This window comes from Mya arenaria, chromosome 6 (assembly GCF_026914265.1).
Source record: "Mya arenaria isolate MELC-2E11 chromosome 6, ASM2691426v1".
Taxonomy (NCBI): domain Eukaryota; kingdom Metazoa; phylum Mollusca; class Bivalvia; order Myida; family Myidae; genus Mya; species Mya arenaria.
This window is the reverse complement of record NC_069127.1, coordinates 39,580,934-39,601,082: the sequence shown is the minus strand read 5'-3', so window position 1 is coordinate 39,601,082 and position 20,149 is coordinate 39,580,934. Positions and strand designations below refer to the sequence as shown.

Genomic DNA, 20,149 nt, shown 5'->3' with positions numbered 1-20,149 from the left:
ATTAATATTAACAACACCACCAGACCAACATAGTAACGTCAACATTTGCATATCAAAATAATTCTTAAGAATGAAGTAAATGATGAACAAAGCATCTAGATTGAAATGACCATGAGCCTGACTCAAACGACGCTCAAGTACACTGAAGGTTTACAAGAGCAAGCATGAAGTCGCCATCCTAATACATTTAACCACATGGTTAAATGAAACACATGCGGAATAACATGGTTAAATGACAACACATCCAAATACATGAAATTTATCAAAGACTTCTATTATATGGACACCTACCTGAGCAATACCTCCAATCATCCTCTGGTTAATGGTGACACTCCTCCTCCTGGAACTGTTTTGCCTGCTGGGCTGACTGCACCAAGGCTTCTGTTGCCTTTTTTACCGCATTGCCCGCAATCTGTGAAAGAAATGGTCACTATTTTGTTATGCAAATCATATAACAATCTCTTCAGTTACCAGTAGTAGCTTACGAAAAAATGTAAAAAACAGTTCAAAAGACATTCAACACCAGGCCCCAATTTCTCGAAACTTCTTAAGTCCCTTATAACAGGATTAAGCTTATCTCACTATTTTTTGTTGTTCTGTAAAATGTGTTTTATTTACTTCTTAAAGATTTTTTTAGAAATTATGTAGGAATAATCTGTATGATTATCAGAATAAATCATTTTTCATTTATCAAAATCCATTTTCAGTATGTATTTCGGCTCATTGAAATAAGCGACTTAAGCCTGTTAAGCTTTAGAAGTTTCTAGAAATTGGGGCCTGGACTGACTTACTAATTGATCAATGCTTAGTGATAATCGATTAACATATAACTGTTTTAGCACTGGATTAATTTTGTATATATAAATGAAGGGTAATATTAAACTTTACAGAAATGAGTTAATTTTTCGTGAATATAAAGTAAAATTGAGGGTTTATCACAATTTATCTGTTTTTATGACGTCAGCGATCCATATCATATTTTCAGCTGGTCGGGACCACACCAAAATTAAACATGGACCGCTGATGTCATTAAAATGGTGAGAATGTTGCAACTGATCGACTATCATTTCTAGTGCAGTAAGCTTGAGGGTTTGTTTTTTTTCATGTTTGAAAAAGATCCTAATTTTTGAAACCTTGCAAAACATTCAATTAACCCTTACTTTCCTTTTATAAAACAATGGCATCATTGATTTTAACTACCCCAAAATTAATAAAAGTGTGATTTTCTTTAATCAAGGATCTTACAGAGTTTAAGGCATTTGACAGGACACTATTGAGTAAGTACAGCCTTGTGTGCATTACAGACCTGAAGTCTCTGCATGGCCTTTGAACAGTGGTCGGCTTTCACCCTGCAGGCCACCAGTAGAGCTGCTGTAGAAGCGGCCACTTCCTTGGCGAAGGCGATCAACTTTTCCTCACTGCAGTTACCTTGGACCATGTTATTGGCTGCCTCAAACATGCTGTGCGTCGCTGCTGATACCATCTTTGCCTGTTGTGAGAAAAATCCAAAACATAATAAGTGCTGAAATGACAGGGTTCTAGAAATCATGATAAGCAAACTGCTGATGCAGATGAAAAACGTTCCTGTTATTACATTGAACAAGTTGAATAATTCAGATATGTAGAAAGATCATGCACTGTTTCTTAATTAGGAGTATAACACATTTCAAGACGAATTGCCCCCATCTCCCTCCCTTACCCCAGAAAAGCATTACCATACATATTTGAATACAAAGCAACATTTTACCGATTATACATGTAATAAGCAAGTTGATTACTTATCATACTTCTTAGAAAAAATCCTGACTCGAATACACGTTTTAAGCTTTAAATACATGCAAGTCCTTGTGACCACGGGCCATCCTCGTCAGTGTCTGTACGGTGGATAGACTCAACCTGAAAAAGTATATATAAAAGTAGAGTGTAACCTATGGTAAACCAGTTGATTTCCAACCCTGAAAGCAACAGATAAGAGAAAGTATCTGTAAAAAAGTTATTCATGAATTTAAAAAAAAACTTCTACACATATTCTATAAACAAATGCAACATAAAACTATACACAAACATTACCATTTATTATTCTAAACATTAATGTTTGTATAAAAAATTTAACATGCCATAATGTTAGTTTTATGTTTTTATAATATGATATAATGATTTAACATAAATGGTATTTGATGCAAATGAAAAATGATGATGACATTGAGTTAAATTGACAAATGGAATAAGGTACAAGAAAAACGCCTCGAGTGTCTGTTGTTCAGTCTTAAAACAGCATAACTCTACACATATTCCAGCAAGAGTTGTTGGCCTTGCTAAACAAGTGCCTCAGTAGTGTCTCTGGCAACTTGTGTAACAAGTTTCATTTGAATATCTTGACTGGTTTTGGGGTTATGGTTAATGTGTTTCTAAGACACCAAGACTACAAGAATAACTTAACAACTTTATCATGAAAAAAAAACTGAAGAGCTATCAATGGTTAATACTGACTAGAATATATTGAACATACATACTAATGAAATGTTAGATGTGTGTGATGTCTTATATACATGTACTTATGGTGAGCCTATCGGTCTGATAGGAAATTCTGAATGGAAATGAAAACTTGAGGCTTTAGTAGGATCAGATTTGGATGTTTATCTATTTAGGTTTTATATCCAAAAATATTCCATTTTTTATGTAATAGTTAGATGACATGAAGCAAATCCTTAATAAATTTGAATGGGCGGAGTGAGCGTAGCGAAAGATCCCTTCTTTTACATTTAGATTTTTTTTCAGGTCATCAAACTAACTTATTATACAACTTCATTGGCTGATAATTGACAGCGTAAACTATGACGTAGGGAGTATGTATCGGTTGAGTGACAGAAGGCAAACTCTAAAGACCCGCGAAAGGTGAACCCCTTAATGATTAAGTCTAGTACTAAATGATTGCCTATCTGCAATTACATATGCTTAAAATGTACGTGGTATTATTAGATACAGTATACTACGATAGATTAAACACAGGTGGATGATAAAAAAATAACAGGTTAACCTCTTATTTTATTTAACAACCGCCAATTTGAAATTTGCAAATCCCGGAGTTTACAAACTCAAGTACCCTTTAATTACGATGCAATCGAATACTGGCCTGTATCTTCGTTAGAAGGCTTCATTTAAAAATGTTTTCGGTGTTTTTTGTTTGCGAATGTATTTGGGAGTTAAGTCATATTAACCCGCGAATTTTGATTCGCAGCGGAGATTTTGCATAAATAACACTTTTTTTCACACGCCCATTATATTTTAACCCAGCTTCAACAAGCTGAGGGAAAATTGGCCGGGTTTCAATAATTCAAGATATAGGTCACTTTAAGCACAAAATATCATTTTTTATCAATAATACGTAAGCTTCGACACCGGAAGCGAAGTAACGTAAGACCAAAAAAACAGCAAATGTTTCGTTACCGGCTTTTTCCTCCTGCGGGATAAAATAACCCCGGCGCGAGCTCCCCTAAAATCGTCCAAGTTTACGTTGATTGTATTACTGTAGAAGAAGTGTAATAAAATACAGTCACAAATCAATATTTTATACTAGAAATTGTTAAACTTCCACCCCCTCCTGCCAACACTTTCAATCAAATAAATTCCGGTCCGGAGGCAAGGGCACATGTCAAAAGGTAACACCCCTAAAAAATGCCCCCTAATGTTTCACATCCTGGGCCCGCGGCGCCCGTGCTAACCCATAAATTTCCAAACAGATTGGTGTTTGCACGTCTTTGTGGGCCAATGACAATCGAGGATTAACCCTACTTACTGCAGCTCTATAAATGTCCCCATTGCGTGTGTCTTTGCAATGTTCATAACAGAATAAGACCAGCAAATTTCTTTTAACTGATTTTCGGGATTTTATTTTTAGATTCTGGGTCGGAGGAATGATGAAAAAGTAAAAAAGTAAAATCTCTAAAATTGGCAAGTCGATGAAAAACAGCATATAAAGCCTATAAATCACAAGTGTCTAGAGACACAAATAGCGATTTAACAATTTGTTGTTTAAATACTGGTTTACGTTTCTTTGAAGGCTTTTAACAATAGTTCAGTCATATTGAGGGCGTCAGTTAAAAAACCGTTCCTGGGCAGCCCAGGCTTAGCCATTCTATGTCGTTTATCCCTGTACTAAATGTAGTAGTAACTGACAACCTTACCAAATAATGAATTTAGCTTATCAAAGTATTTCAATACAACACCTCTAAACGCAATGTGTGGGATCAAATCAATTCTCCTGCTGGAATCTTGAGTTTCAACGATTCAAATCGATTAAACCCATTTACTCGCCTCTTACAATACACGCACGGTGGTGGCCATTCCTTTCCCTTATCATTAAAGGGGGTCTCGCATCCACAAAAGTCATTAATTTGTCTAGAAATGCAACACTTCTAACAGTTCTCCATAAGCTTAATCCATTGAATAATATATGTTGGAAATAATATCAACTGTTCATAAAGTCTCTATCACTACTAACTGTAACTTCAAGTAACTCAAAATTGTTATTCTATTGAAGTACTGTAAACGGATGTCATTTCACACAACTAAGAATATATGCTGGGCCTGACACAGTCAATGTCATTTTCTCTTCTTATTTCGCTTTCAAATCGGCCGTCGCCATCTTTGCAACAATGACCGTAAAAAAATGGAGTAATATAAAACTGTGTGGGGATGAAAAGCATTTTTTTTTAATTGAAAGAAACATTATCCAATGATTCAACATCGACACAGATGCCCGGTGATTTTCAAATGTTAGCCAAGTCGTGGAAAATACTTGGCCGTTATGGACATTTTACAGGAAGCTTTTTTTTAACGAAACAATTGATCAGAATCGGTTGAAAAACATAAATAATTAAGGTGATGGCATTTTAGTTCTACCTATTGGAGAAATACAGTCAGCGTGTTTTTAAGTTAATTCATATAAAAATGCTGCCCTAACTATAACTAGATCGTTCGTCAATGTTATGTCCATCCCTGAATAAATGTTCCCTATGGTGCGATTTTTTTTTTGAGCTCAGTATTTGTCCTTTATGTTCTAATTCAGTGACCTATGTCCACAGTCGAGCTCGGTAATAGTCCTTTATTTTGTAATTCATTTACATACGTACACAGTTCAGCTCGGTTTTGGTCCTTTATGTTCTAATTCATTGACATACGTACACAGTTCAGCTCGGTTTTGGTCCTTTATGTTCTAATTCATTTACATACTTACACAGTTCAGCTCGGTTTTGGTCCATTATGTTCTAATTCATTAACATACGTACACAGTGTAGCTTGGTTTTGGTCCTTTATGTTCTAATTCAATAACATAAGTACACAGTTCAGCTGAGTATTGGTCCTTTATGTTCTTATTTATTGACTACGTACACAGTGTAGCCCGGTTTTGGTCTTCTATGTTCTAATTCATTGACAAAGGTACACAGTTCAGCTCGGTATTGGTCCTTTATGTTCTAATTCATTGACATACGTACACAGTTCAGCTCGGTTTTGGTCCTTTATGTTCTAATTCATTGACATAGGTACACAGTTCAGCTCGGTAATTGTCCTTTATGTTCTAATTCATTGACATACGTACACAGTTCAGCCCGGTTTTGGTTCCTTATGTTCTAATTCATTGACATAGGTACACAGTTCAGCTCGGTAATGGTCCTTTAAGTTTTAATTCATTGACATACGTACACAGTTCAGCTCTGTTTTGGTCCTTTATGTTCTAATTCATTGACATACGTACACAGTTCAGGCCGGTTTTGGTCCCTTATGTTCTTATTCATTGACATACGTACACAGTTCAGCTCGGTAATGTTCCTTTATGTTCTAATTTATTGACATACGTACACAGTTCAGCTCGGTTTTGGTCCTTTATGTTCTAATTCATTGACATACGTACACAGTTCAGCTCGGTTTAGGGTTCTAATTCATTGACAAAGGTACACAGTTCAGCTCGGTATTGGTCCTTTATGTTCTAATTCATTGACATACGTACACAGTTCAGCCCGGTTTTGGTCCCTTATGTTCTAATTCATTGACATAGGTACACAGTTCTGCTCGGTAATGGTCCTTTATGTTCTAATTCATTGACATACGTACACAGTTCAGCCCGGTTTTGGTCCCTTATGTTCTAATTCATTGCCATAGGTACCCAGTTCAGCTCGGTAATGGTCCTTTATGTTCTAATTCATTGACATACGTACACAGTTCTGCTCGGTAATGGTCCTTTATGTTCTAATTCATTGACATACGTACACAGTTCAGCCCGGTTTTGGTCCCTTATGTTCTAATTTATTGACATAGGTACACAGTTCAGCTCGGTAATGTTCCTTTATGTTCTAATAAATTGACATACGTACACAGTTCAGCTCGGTTTTGGTCCTTTATGTTCTAATTCATTGACATACGTACACAGTTCAGCTCTGTTTTGGTCCTTTATATTCTAATTCATTGACCTACGTACACAGTTCAGTCCGGTTTTGGTCCCTTATGTTCTAATTCATTGACCTACGTACACAGTATAGCCCGGTTTTGGTCCCTTATGTTCTAATTCATTGACCTACGTACACAGTGTAGCCCGGTTTTGGTCCTCTATGTTCTTATTCATTGACCTACGTACACAATTCAGCTCGGTTTTGGTCCTCTATGTTCTAATTCAGTGACCTACGTGCACAGTTCAGCTCGGTTTCGGTCCTCTATGTTCTAATTCATTGACCTACGTACACAGTTCAGTCCGGTTTTGGTCCCTTTTGTTCTAATTCATTGACCTACGTACACAGTGTAGCCCGGTTTTGGTCTTCTATGTTCTAATTTATTGACAAAGGTACACAGTTCAGCTCGGTATTGGTCCTTTATGTTCTAATTCATTGACATACGTACACAGTTCAGCCCGGTTTTGGTCCTTTATGTTCTAATTCATTGACATACGTACACAGTTCAGCTCGGTTTTGGTCCTTTATGTTCTAATTCATTTACATACGTACACAGTTCAGCTCGGTTTAGGTCCTTTATGTTCTAATTCATTAACATACGTACACAGTGTAGCTTGGTTTTGGTCCTTTATGTTCTAATTCATTAACATACGTACACAGTTCAGCTGAGTATTGGTCCTTTATGTTCTTATTTATTGACTACGTACACAGTGTAGCCCGGTTTTGGTCTTCTATGTTCTAATTCATTGACATACGTACACAGTTCAGCTCGGTATTGGTCCTTTATGTTCTAATTCATTGACATACGTACACAGTTCAGCCCGGTTTTGGTCCCTTATGTTCTAATTTATTGACATAGGTACACAGTTCAGCTCGGTAATTGTCCTTTATGTTCTAATTTATTGACATACGTACACAGTTCAGCTCGGTTTTGGTCCTTTATGTTCTAATTCATTGACATACGTACACAGTTCAGCTCTGTTTTGGTCCTTTATATTCTAATTCATTGACCTACGTACACAGTTCAGTCCGGTTTTGGTCCCTTATGTTCTAATTCATTGACCTAAGTACACAGTATAGCCCGGTTTTGGTCTCTTATGTTCTAATTCATTGACCTACGTACACAGTGTAGCCCGGTTTTGGTCCTCTATGTTCTTATTCATTGACTCACGTACACAGTTCAGCTCTGTTTTGGTCCTTTATATTCTAATTCATTGACCTACTTACACAGTTCAGTCCGGTTTTAGTCCCTTATGTTCTAATTCATTGACATACGTACACAGTATAGCCCGGTTTTGGTCCCTTATGTTCTAATTCATTGACCTACGTACACAGTGTAGCCCGGTTTTGGTCCCTTATGTTCTAATTCATTGACCTACGTACACAGTGTAGCCCGGTTTTGGTCTTCTATGTTCTAATTCATTGACAAAGGTACACAGTTCAGCTCGGTATTGGTCCTTTATGTTCTAATTCATTGACATACGTACACAGTTCAGCCCGGTTTGGTCCTTTATGTTCTAATTCATTGACATACGTACACAGTTCAGCTCGGTTTTGGTCCTTTATGTTCTAATTCATTTACATACGTACACAGTTCAGCTCGGTTTAGGTCCTTTATGTTCTAATTCATTAACATACGTACACAGTGTAGCTTGGTTTTGGTCCTTTATGTTCTAATTCATTAACATACGTACACAGTTCAGCTCGGTTTTGGTCCTTTATGTTCTAATATATTGACATACGTACACAGTTGAACTCGGTATTGGTCCTCTATGTTCTAATTCATTGACCTACGTACACAGTTGAGCTCGGTTTTGGTCCTTTATGTTCTAATTCATTGACCTACGTACACAGTTCAGCCCGGTTTTGGTCCCTTATGTTCTAATTCATTGACCTACGTACACACCGTAGCCCGGTTTTGGTCCCTTATGTTCTAATTCATTGACATACGTACACAGTTCAGCTCGGTATTGGTCTTTTATTTTGTTATTCATATACATACGTACACAGTTCAGCTCTGTTTTGGTCCTTTATGTTCTAGTTCAGTGACCTACGTATACAGTTGAGCTCGGTATTGGTCCGTTATGTTCTAATTCAGTGACCTACGTACACAGTTGAGCTCGGAGTTGGTCCTATATGTTCTAGTTTAGTGACCTGCGTTCTAATTCAGTGACCTACGTTTACAGTTTAGCTCGGTATTGGTCCTCTATGTTCTAATTTAATGACCTACTTACTCCGTTAAGCACGGTAAATCTAAACAATAAAAACACAACTCTATGAGTGCGATTATTTATTAGCAATATTTACAAGAAGCATGGATGACAATGCATGACGTACATGTGTATAACAATTTTGTTGAAGTGCTCATTTGTTAACATGCACAATAAAAAAGCGTTACAACTGCATGGCAACTATATAACTTCCTTTTGAAAATTCTGAGCAAATTTGATATAAATAATGAAACCAAAACATACACATTTGATCGATTACATATCAATTTCACATTGCATATCACTAAAGCATACACATTTGATCAATTACCATTTCATTTTACAATACATATCAGTAAAACATACACATTTGATGTATTACCATTCCATTTTTCATAACATATTACTAAAACACATACATTTGATCTATTACCATTCCATTTTAGATTGCATGTCACTAAAACATACACATTTGATTTATTACCATTCCATTTTACATTACATACCACTAAAACTCATACATTTCTATTACCAATGCATTTTAGATTGCATGTCTAAAAACACTAACCCCTTATTATAACTGGTTTTCTTTGTTTGGTATTTTTCAGAGATACACACGAAATAAATATTTTAGCATTTGAATTAATAGTACATCGAACTATTCTATTCATATTTGCAATATTTTTCGAGAGCCAATCTTTTCAAACATCATTTATAACTTCACGTCATGTAGTTTGACCATATAATTAAATAGAAATTAAGTCAGTAAACACCATTTATTCCTTGGTATCATGTGCATCAACTATATAATTAAAAATAATTAAAATTAAATACCACCATTAATAAATTGATTAAGTTTTTGCGTTCAATCAATTTTGTTTCATACAAATTCACATCCCTTTGATTAATCAAAAACATTAGTTAAACGCATTAACTAAAATATTCGTACATTTCGAGTAAAAAAACAACCACTACACTCATTTATGATTTACGTACACCCTCTATACAAAAACGTCACGTGTTATAATACACAAGTTTCTTGGAGTTAAAATAACATAGTTGTGTAATAAGGATTATAAATAACATGCCCACTCTTTGTTTAAGCGAAATACATCATGTGGTATAACATACAATATCTTGAAGTTGAAGCAATATAATTGTGTTATTAAGATTATAAAATACATGGCCACCCTTTGTTTATACAAAGATGCATCACGTTCTATAGTACACATATTTAATGAACTGAAAATAACATATTTCTAATTTCATACCTACTACTTACATGAACATCCAAAATATGGTAACAAACACAGGTTCCATGAGGTAAAACCTAAACAACCCTACGCTTAGGAATATAAGTTGCATACCCACTATATGCTTACAAAAAGATACATCAAATAGTATATTAAAAAAGTCATGCATTGAAACTAACATAACTCTATGATAAGGATTATATATTACATGCTCACTCTTTGATTATATAAATATACATTATGTTGAGTAAAACACAAATGTTATACTATCCGATAACCATATGATTGTGTTTTTAGCATTATATAATACATGCCCACTCTTTGCTTATACAAAGATTCATCATGTGGTATAATAAAAAATGTTTCATAAAGTGAAACTGACAAACGTATATATTAAGTAATACATATAATTTTAATTAGCATGCGAATTCTTTGTTTATACAAAGGTACGTCATGCTGTAAAATTATACAAGTTTGATGAAGTTAAACTTGCATAAGTGTATGTTGCGTTAAATAAATAAACATGCCCACTCTTTGTTTATACAAAGATACATCATGTGGAGAAATAAACAATTTTCATGAAGGAAAACTTCTGTAAATTCAATTTTAATGATTATAGATTACATGCCCGCTCTTTGTTTATACAAAGATATATCATGTTGTTAAATACACCAGTTTCATTTAGTCAAACTTGCATAAGTGTATGTTGCGTAATATAAATAAACATGCCAAGTCTTTGTTTATTCAAAGCTTCATCATGTGGTGAAATGAACAAGTTTTTTGAAGTGAAACTCACTTAATAATACGTCAATAATTATAGATAACATGCCCACTCTTTTTTCATACAAAGATACATCATGCGATATAATAAACTATTTTCATGAAGGAAAACAGACGTAAATTTAATTTTAATGATTATAGATTTCATGCCCACTCTTTGTTTATACAAAGATACATCATGCGGTAGAATGAACAAGTTTCATGAAGTTAAGTTAGCATAATTTAAACCATAATTTACATGCCCACTCTTTGTTTACACAAAGATACATCATGTGGTATAATTTACAGGTGTCATGAATTAAATTACCATAAACGTGTTTTTATAATTAAATATTACATGCCCACTCTTTGTTTATACAAAGATATATCATGTTGTTTAATACACCAGTTTCATTTAGTTAAACTTGCATAAGTGTATGTTGCGTAATATAAATACACATGCCAAGACTTTGTTTATACAAAGCTTCATCATGTGGTGAAATAAACAAGTTTCTTATATTGAAACTCACTTAAAAATACATCAATAATTATAGATAACATGCCCACTCTTTGTTTATACAAAGATACATCATGTGGTATAATAAAATGTTTTCATGAAGGAAAATTGACGTAAATTTAAATTTAATGATTATAGATTTCATGCCCACTCTTTGTTTATAAAAAGATACATCATGCGGTAAAATAAACAAGTTTCATCAAGTTAAATTATCATACTTAAAACCATAATTGACATGCCCACTTTTTGTTTACACAAAGACACATCCTGTGGTATAATTAACAGGTTTCATGAAGTGATATTAGCATAAATATGTTTTTATTTTTATTAAATATAGCAAACCCACTCTTTGTTTATACAAAAATAAATCATGTGGTTTCATGCACAAATTTCATGAAGTTAAACTTGCATAAGTGTATGTTGCGTAATTTAAATAAACATGACCACTCTTTGTTTGTACTAAGATACATCATTTGGTTTCATACACAAGTTCTATGAAATGAAAATAGCATATGTTTGTGTTAAGATTAAATTTTACATGCCATCTCTTTGATAAAAACGATACACCATATGGTATAAAACATAAGTTTCATGAAGTGGAACTAACCATATGATACGTTAATGATTACAAATTTCATGGCCTCTCCTTGTTTATACAAAGATACATCACGTGGTAGTATAAACAAGTTTCAATAAGTCAAACTTACATAATTTTGTAAATCAGATTTAAAGTTACATGCACACTCTTTGTTTAAACAAGAATACATAATGTGGTAAAATACATTCGTTTCATGAATTAAAAATAGCATACTTACGATTGCAGGATAAAATGCTTTATACATATTATTAAATTATACAGAATTACATCATATTGTATACTACACAAGTTTCAAGTTCCATAAGTGACTTGTCTTGCTTCCACCAAATATTTACAAAAATGTTTGAAAAATACAAAACAGCAAAAAACAACAAACGATATAACACTTTTTAAAATCAATAATATATGAAAGGTTATTACATGGTGGCATTAAAATTAAACATAGATATGTACAGATTTTGTGTATTATGCGTTCCAGGAAATGTTAAATCATATTGAACGACTCTGCTCATTTTAAGAAATGAACAACAAATTAATATTACGGTGAGTTAAAGCCAGACAGACAGATGTAATTGACCATAAATAAAGCGGCATATCGACCCCTTTCGCCTTTATCCATCGATTTTCTCTACTCCACAAACAATTACATGAACTGATGTAAGTGACCTTGCATAAAGCGGCATTTCCACCCATTTCGCCTTTATCCATCATTTTACTCTACTATACAAACTATTACGTGTACTGATGTAAGTGACCATAAATAAAGCGGTATATCGACCCCTTTTGCCTTTATGTCTTGATTTTCTCTACTGTACAAACTACTACATGAACTGATGTTAGTGAACTTAAATTTAGAAGTAAACAGACTCTTTTCGCCTTTATCCCTCGATTTACCCTACCCTACAAACTATTTCATGTACTGATGTAAGTGTCCTTAAGTAAAGGAGCTGATACAACCTGTTCGCCTTTATCCATCGAGTTACTCTACTCAAAGGACTATTTCCTGCAACTAAATAAACACACAACATTTCTCTAAAGATGGATAATACGAAGTTGCATTTCGAAAAACGTTTAAATATACATACACAATATAAAAATATTAAAATAAAAGTTGAATTATGTACACGCACTAGGTTCAAATAAATCTTTTCTTATTTGTTTCTCTGCATAACAACAATGACCAATGATTCTCTTTACATCAAATCATATTTTCTTGCATTAATTCAGAAAAAATATGCATCACTTACATACAGATATATTTTACAGGAGCATCTACCATAATCAAACAATTCGAACAATGATATCTTTATGCAAACTTTGCTTTACACATAATTATGTTTTTTTAAATATCCTTACATTTAAATAAAAAAACATGAATCTTAGCACAAGGTTTTCCTTTTTTGACATTGAATTTCCTACCTTACTTTCGCCTTTTTCAATTAACAAAACGATAAAAATGTACTTGACATATATAAATGTCAAAAGTGATCTGGATTTATTTGGTCATTTAATACCAATTAAACTATAGTTTGTGTGTTCTTCTTTTGGAATACTAAAGTTTAAAACATTAATAAACAACCTCTAAACACAAGTTGCTTTTTACAACAGAGCAAAACAATAACATATTGATAGTAAGATACTCCATAACAATCAAATGAAAAGCAAAAGAAATGTTCAAGAGGAAATTAAAATGTACACATTCTCATTTGTTTCTCCGTTTGGAAAAAAAACTCACTTATAAACGAACGGAGTCCATGCACAGACCATCAATTCAATGTGACTTTGGCAAAACCGTTATATCAACTGACTTGTGAACAACCTATTATTATATATTAATAAAAAGCGTATTTTACCTCAAAATTGTGCCATTTTTGTTACTATAATTTATACAGTAACATACGTATTAATATAAAATAATAGGTGTCATATTACAGGCATACATTCTTTTTATACCGCGCAATAATGTTGACTACAAGTATTGACTACTAAAACATAAACATATTAATTCACAATATCTTAATAATTCCTCGGAAAAAGGCATGAACAATCCATGCAGACTACAAAAGACCGACAATATTGAAACACTTTTCATTTCATTTGTGAGAAAGAAAGAAATTCATTTGTCATATCATCCACTATCTTTTACGTTACTAGTTACATTTTTGCTGAATATGCTTACACGTTACAAATAAGTACTCGTCTTATTACAGGCACAAACATGCTATTTCTTGCGCAGCAATTGTAACCAAAAAGTATTCGCTATAACAAAGTCAGATTATTGATTCATGATCATGCAATTCTAAAGAAAAAACATGAACAATCCATGCAGACTACTAAATAACTGCAATGTTAAAATGTGCACACGTTTCAATTGTTCAAAAATGCATACATATCATCCATCATATCATCCCAAGTTTTTGTACTATACGTACACATACTTGTAACAAATGAGAAGCCGGAATGAGATCAGAGAAACAAAACAAACATACTATGATTTGTCACATATCCCATACATGCTTATAGTTGTTTTTAAATTAAAAAACAAACAAACAATACACACACAAAGACACCCCCATACACTAAAACATACGCAAAGACACACGCACGTACGCAGGTACACAAACAGTTTCGTACACTCACGCATGCATGAAAGGACACAGGCACGCACGATAACACACAACATTGTTGAAGAAAAAATCTTTCTACATTCTGTCATTTCCACTCACTCATTTGGAGAGTATGTGGATTTACTTCGTACATGTTGTTTCTCCAGTCTACGTGTACTTTAGTTTACACATGTTGTTTCACCAGTCAACGTGTACTTTAGTTTACACATGTTGTTTCACCAGTCAACGTATACTTTAGTTTACACATATAATTTCACCAGTCAATGTGTACTTAATTTTACACATGTTGTTTCACCAGTTAATGTGTACTTAAGTTTGCACATGTTGTTTCACCAGTCAACATGAGTTCATACATGGTTTTTTTACCTGTAAATGTTATTCTTGACTACTTCATTTTATTCATGTTGTTTCACTAGTCAACGTGAAAAACATTTTTAACATTTTATTTACTAGAAAATGTGATTAACATTCTTGACTACTGCATATCAGTACTGTTGTTTCACTAGACAACGTGTTCTCCATTTTATACTCGTTATTATTATAGTAAATGTGATTGACTACTTCATTTTCCTCATGTTGTTTAAACAGTAGATGTGTTTTGTTATCATTTAGAACGGGAAGTCGGGATAAATAAAGCTTGCATTATAATTATTGAACGGTATTTAAAAAAAACGCGGTTACATTCCCGACTGGTCTTCATATACAAGTTACAAGTAGCATAAGCTCATTTATTTTTTAAACAAACGTCAGTGTTTATGCTCTGTAAGTCAAACAACCAAGGATGAGTTTGATATTAGGTTGTTAATTATCGTTGGAATTATTACATATAAATACTCGCATTCTGAAGTAAGAAATAAAAGTAACATATGAAAATGATAAATAGTATGCTTCAAACATAAATTATTATATAGGGGTGCTATGATAGGACGCTTTTGGGTGACCTGTATCACGTCAATTTCGGTGTGTAAACACGTATCTATCAAGACCGCAGGTGGAATGAATTACACTACATTTATATCTCTGTCTCCACCGTGAGTGTTACAGAAAAAAAGCTGAATAAACTATAGTAAGATCCACACGGGAAAGTTGTAATAAGGAACATTACAATTGTGTTGCTAACTTTTCAATTATTGAATGTTGAAAAATGATTACAAATGCTAATATTATCAATCAGTGGAAGACCTTGGAAATCCGTGCATAAAAACGCCAAAAGTCATACAGATGGGATAAATGTCATCTCATTGCAAATATTCGATAGCTTATTGCATCTAAAATACAAATAGTTCTTACCATGCCCAACGAGACTCCGAAAAGATTAAAGAGAACTGCCTAACATTAGCCCAGCGTCATTTAATTCGCCTACTTTATAGGCCCTATGACTTCATATCACATATTTCCCTTTTTTGCTGTACACCCTGTCGTCTTACATGTGACCTAGTCAAACTGGTGGATTGATTTATTTTCTAGTTATTATAGTGAAAGACCAACCAGTCAATTCTCTTTGCAGAACTTTTTTCTTTTGCACAGAAATTTGCCCGCCAGTCTTCAGCATTTCAATGACCTCTATCAATTTCTTTCCCATATCAATCCCGTCCCAGTAACTCTCAACTCCACTAACAGAACATTTTACCTGGCTAGGCAGGCAGTAGATGTGCCACATCTGCTCCTCAAACACGTACGGACACATTTTAGGCTCATGCAGTATTAATGTTTTTATCGATGTTTTTGACAGTTCAATAAATGACATTATGCGACATGTTTCTTCTATCTCTAATGTTGTCAATGGTTGATAATGGATACAATTTTGTACTTCGCAATGTTTTAAAATCACATGCACAAGGCTTAAAGCGCTAGAAGGCAGTGCTGAAAGGAATCGACAGTCTGATATGCACAGTTTTGACAAAGTCTCTAGTGATCCTAATGTGAACTGGCTAATATCAACTTTTACAAGTTCAAGAAATTGTAATGGACAATTGGAGAGACTCACTGGTTGAATCAGAACACAGTCATTAAAACGGAGATCGATGAGTGTGTTTGCATTTTGAAATTGAAAAGCACAGGACATGTTCTTAAAGATGCATGTCTTCACACAACAAATCATCACCATCTCTGTCTCCACCAACTCCAAAAACAGCTCATTCAGTGGACACTGAGATAGGTCCAATTTGCCTTGAAAGGAACACTCCCTCATGCTGAGGCGAGTTAGTTTGGTTGCATGTAAAAGAGATGTACATACTGGTGTTTTGGACCGAAAATCAAATTCTAAATCCTCAACATTCTCCACACAATCAACAATCACCCTCTCTGTCTCCACCATCTCCAAATGCAGATTCTTTAGTGGACACTGTGTCAGGTTCAGTGGACCTGGAAGGAAACAGTTAGTCATACTGAGGCGAGTTAGCCTGCTTGCTTTAAGCAAAGACATACGTACATGTGCTTTTAGTGGAAAATTTAACTCTAAAACCTCGATATTCTCGGCACAACCAATAATCACCTCCTCTGTTCTCACAACCTTCAGCTTCGGCTTCAACAGAGGAAACTGAGACTGGTTCAGTGGGCTTTGAAGGGAACATTTATACATCTTCAGTATCTCAAGTTGAAACCCAGCCAGATCCGGTGTCCCAAATAAGGAACAGCAGTACATTGTTAATTGAGTTAGTTTGTTTGCTTGTGTGAAGTCCAAAAGACAAGACATGTATACTGCCGTGAATTTCTCCACATGACCAATTAGCATTCTCTCCGTCTTCATATGCATTATGTCCAGCTCCTCTAGTGGACACTGAGATATGTCCAGTTGGCCTGGAATGGAACACGACACCATACTTAGTTTAGTAAGTTTTCTTGCATTTGTAAATTCGAATGAACAATCCATACACTCTACCTTACATGTCTTTACACAACCTGTTACCACATTCTGGGTCTGAACCTTATATAGATTCAACTCCTGCAGTGGACACCGAGACAGGTCCAGAGGGGTTTGAAGGGAGCATTCCTTCATACTGAGATTGGTAAGTTTGCTTGCATTCGTAAATTTAAATGAACAATCCATATGCTCTACCGTACATGTCTCAACACAACTGACAACCACATTATTTGTTTTAATCTCAAAAAGCATCAGCTTTTTAAGCGGACACCGCGAAATGTCCAGTGGGCCTGGATGGGAACACCTTATCATACTGAGATTGGTAAGATTGGTCGCATTCATAAATTCAAATAAACAATCCATATTTTGTACCGTACATGTGTTCACACGACCTGTAACCACCTTCTTTGTCTGAACCTTATGAAGATTCAGCTTCACCAATGGACACTGAGTAAGGTCAAGTGGGCCTGGAAGGGAGCATTCCTTCATACTAAGGTTGGTAAGATTGGTTGCCTTCGTAAATTCAAATGAACAGTCCATCTCCATTACTGTACATGTCTCCACACAACAAGTAACCACCTCCTTTGTATTAACCTTATGCAGCTTCAGCTCACTCAGTGGACACTGAGATAAGTCCAGTGGTCCTGATAGAGAACAGTTTGACATTTCGAGATGTGTGAGGTTATTTGCAACTTGGAATGGTATAGAGACAGTGGTTGGTTCAATTAAGCAAAGTGCAATCCGTTTGAGACGTTGAATTTCACTTAACTTCACGCATTGTATCCCTACTTCGATAAGCATAAGCTCTTCCATATCGAATTGAGAAAAGTCCATGTCATTTGATAGGGACAAATGAGTTACACAAAGAACACATAACTTTGAGTTCAATGTAATTTTCCAATTATGTTCTTTAATTTGTTTTCTATTTGATCTGAGAAGAGTCATTGGTTGTTCACTTGTTAAAACAGCTACCTTATCTAAATCCCCGACAATAAGGTTCGAAAGTTTGATTGTCACCTTACTTGTGTTGACATATTTAGAACAGCTGTCAAAAATCATATTTTGGATCGTCTTAATGAGTTTGATTCTCCTGTCATCATCAGTTTTAATTGCATGCTTTGTTGTTAGATCATCTATCAATGAGACCATTGCTTCTATGCAGCGTGGATCGTAACCACAGACAAAGTCGAAGACGTTCGCCAATTCAACAACATCTTGTAGTGTTTGGGTATTTGCAGTTATTTCCCGACAAATGTTTGTATCACATTTGTGTGCAACGATATGAAAGGCTGCAAAAAACTCCTGATACGATTTGTGGATAAAACTGTATATTGGCTCTTGACCTAAACTGGTTTTTCTAACGGTTCCTCGAAGAATTCCAGAGTTTAAACAAAACTGCTCTATTTCCTTAAACATATCGTTAATATTTTGGTTCTCAGACACATTCATACTACTAAGATCCTTTTCCGAGAACTGAAGAGAGTGCTCTGTAGGTCCCGTAAACACCAAATAAAACGCCAATTGTGATAGCTTTGCGATATGTTCGCTTTGTTGGATATCACATGTCGCCTTCATAGTTTTAGGAAACTGAGAATTGCAAGCTGTTATTTTGCATTTCTCACTCTGCTTCTCCTGCATACGAAGTATCAGCATCTCAGACATGTTTTCATACATTTGTGTTCGTGTTTTTCCCAAATCCATCCGATTATGCCAGAGACAGAGGATTTGTAGAATGAAGAAAGGTGCCACGCGCATCTCATCTGATTTTGAAGCGATAAGAGATATTATAGTTGGGCGAAGAGTGTCAGTGAAAGTATTGACATCGTTGCGAACCTGAATTCCTTCTCGTGATAAACATTTAGTCGCATTGATGATGAGACGTTCTAAAGACTCAAACCCAATACCAGTGATTGTTATTTGGTTGTGAGTTTGCCTTGGTGATGTTACACAAGAATCAATCTTGCATGGCCTGGACGAGCATATAACATTCGTCTGATATAGGTCGTTTAGTTCTGGCAATTGATTTGTAGAATGCCGCCATTCATCTAGTCCATCAATGAGAACGACTGCATTCGGTCTATCTATCATAGTAATCAGTTTTTGGGCATACTCCGGAGAGTACCCTAACGCTTCGTGCAGGTGTGTGCTCAACATTCCCTTACAAGTAGATTCCTTCTCAAATTTTTGCAAATGAAGTAGAAATAGCAACTGTGTATCTTTCAGGTATTCAATGTCGCTGAAGAGTTTAAACATTTTCATTTTCTCTCTCATTCTCACACACTCCTCACTCTCACCATGTACAGCACACCAAGCTAAAGCCAAATACTGAATAAAAGATGTCTTACCCATTCCGGCTTCACCTGAAATGTACACTCTTTTCGTGTATGATGGGGTTTTGTAATCTTTACATTCATTGAAGATGAACAGTTCTTTAATTTCGGTGATAGGCTTTTGCAATATTGGAGGATTACCGTCTTGATTCCTCTCCTGGACTGTTTTTGTCATTATAGGAGGTTCGTAGAAGTCAATCAGCTTGGAATGTAAGTGCTGCACGATTGGGTTGAGTGGTATCGTCAAGAAATTTGTCAATATATAGCGGATGAGTTTTGATTTTAAATCTGAAAAATATATCAAATGCTCTACTACATGTTCTTATAAGATCCCAAGTACAATAACTCTGTGGGTGCATAAAAAGTCAGAATCAACCATAGCGTACTGATTTTAAAAAATGTCATGGATTTTCACGTTATGTTTTCCTTGAGATAAAAGAAAGAGAGAACATAAACATATTTGCAGAATTTGCAAGAATCATTGAGATACAGACCAGACCATAATATCACAATTATTTAAGTCAAATCTTTATCTCGAATCCTACTTAT

At 34.8% G+C, this 20,149-nt stretch overlaps 1 protein-coding gene across 4 annotated transcripts in view; it reads right to left on the bottom strand.

The window, feature by feature from the left end:
• Positions 1-1,879: 1,879 nt before the first annotated feature.
• Positions 1,880-20,149, bottom strand: part of LOC128238834 (uncharacterized) — a 69,991-nt gene continuing 51,721 nt past the window's right edge. For 2 of the 4 annotated variants that reach the window (XM_052955100.1, XM_052955101.1), the window contains one exon: positions 8,719-19,888. In XM_052955100.1, the coding sequence (XP_052811060.1) occupies positions 15,864-19,888 (4,025 nt within the window). In that variant the 3' untranslated portion in view covers positions 8,719-15,863. Of the gene's footprint in view, positions 1,897-8,718; positions 19,889-20,149 lie in introns of those variants that run through there. The other 2 variants (XM_052955102.1, XM_052955103.1) reach the window with 2 other exon arrangements.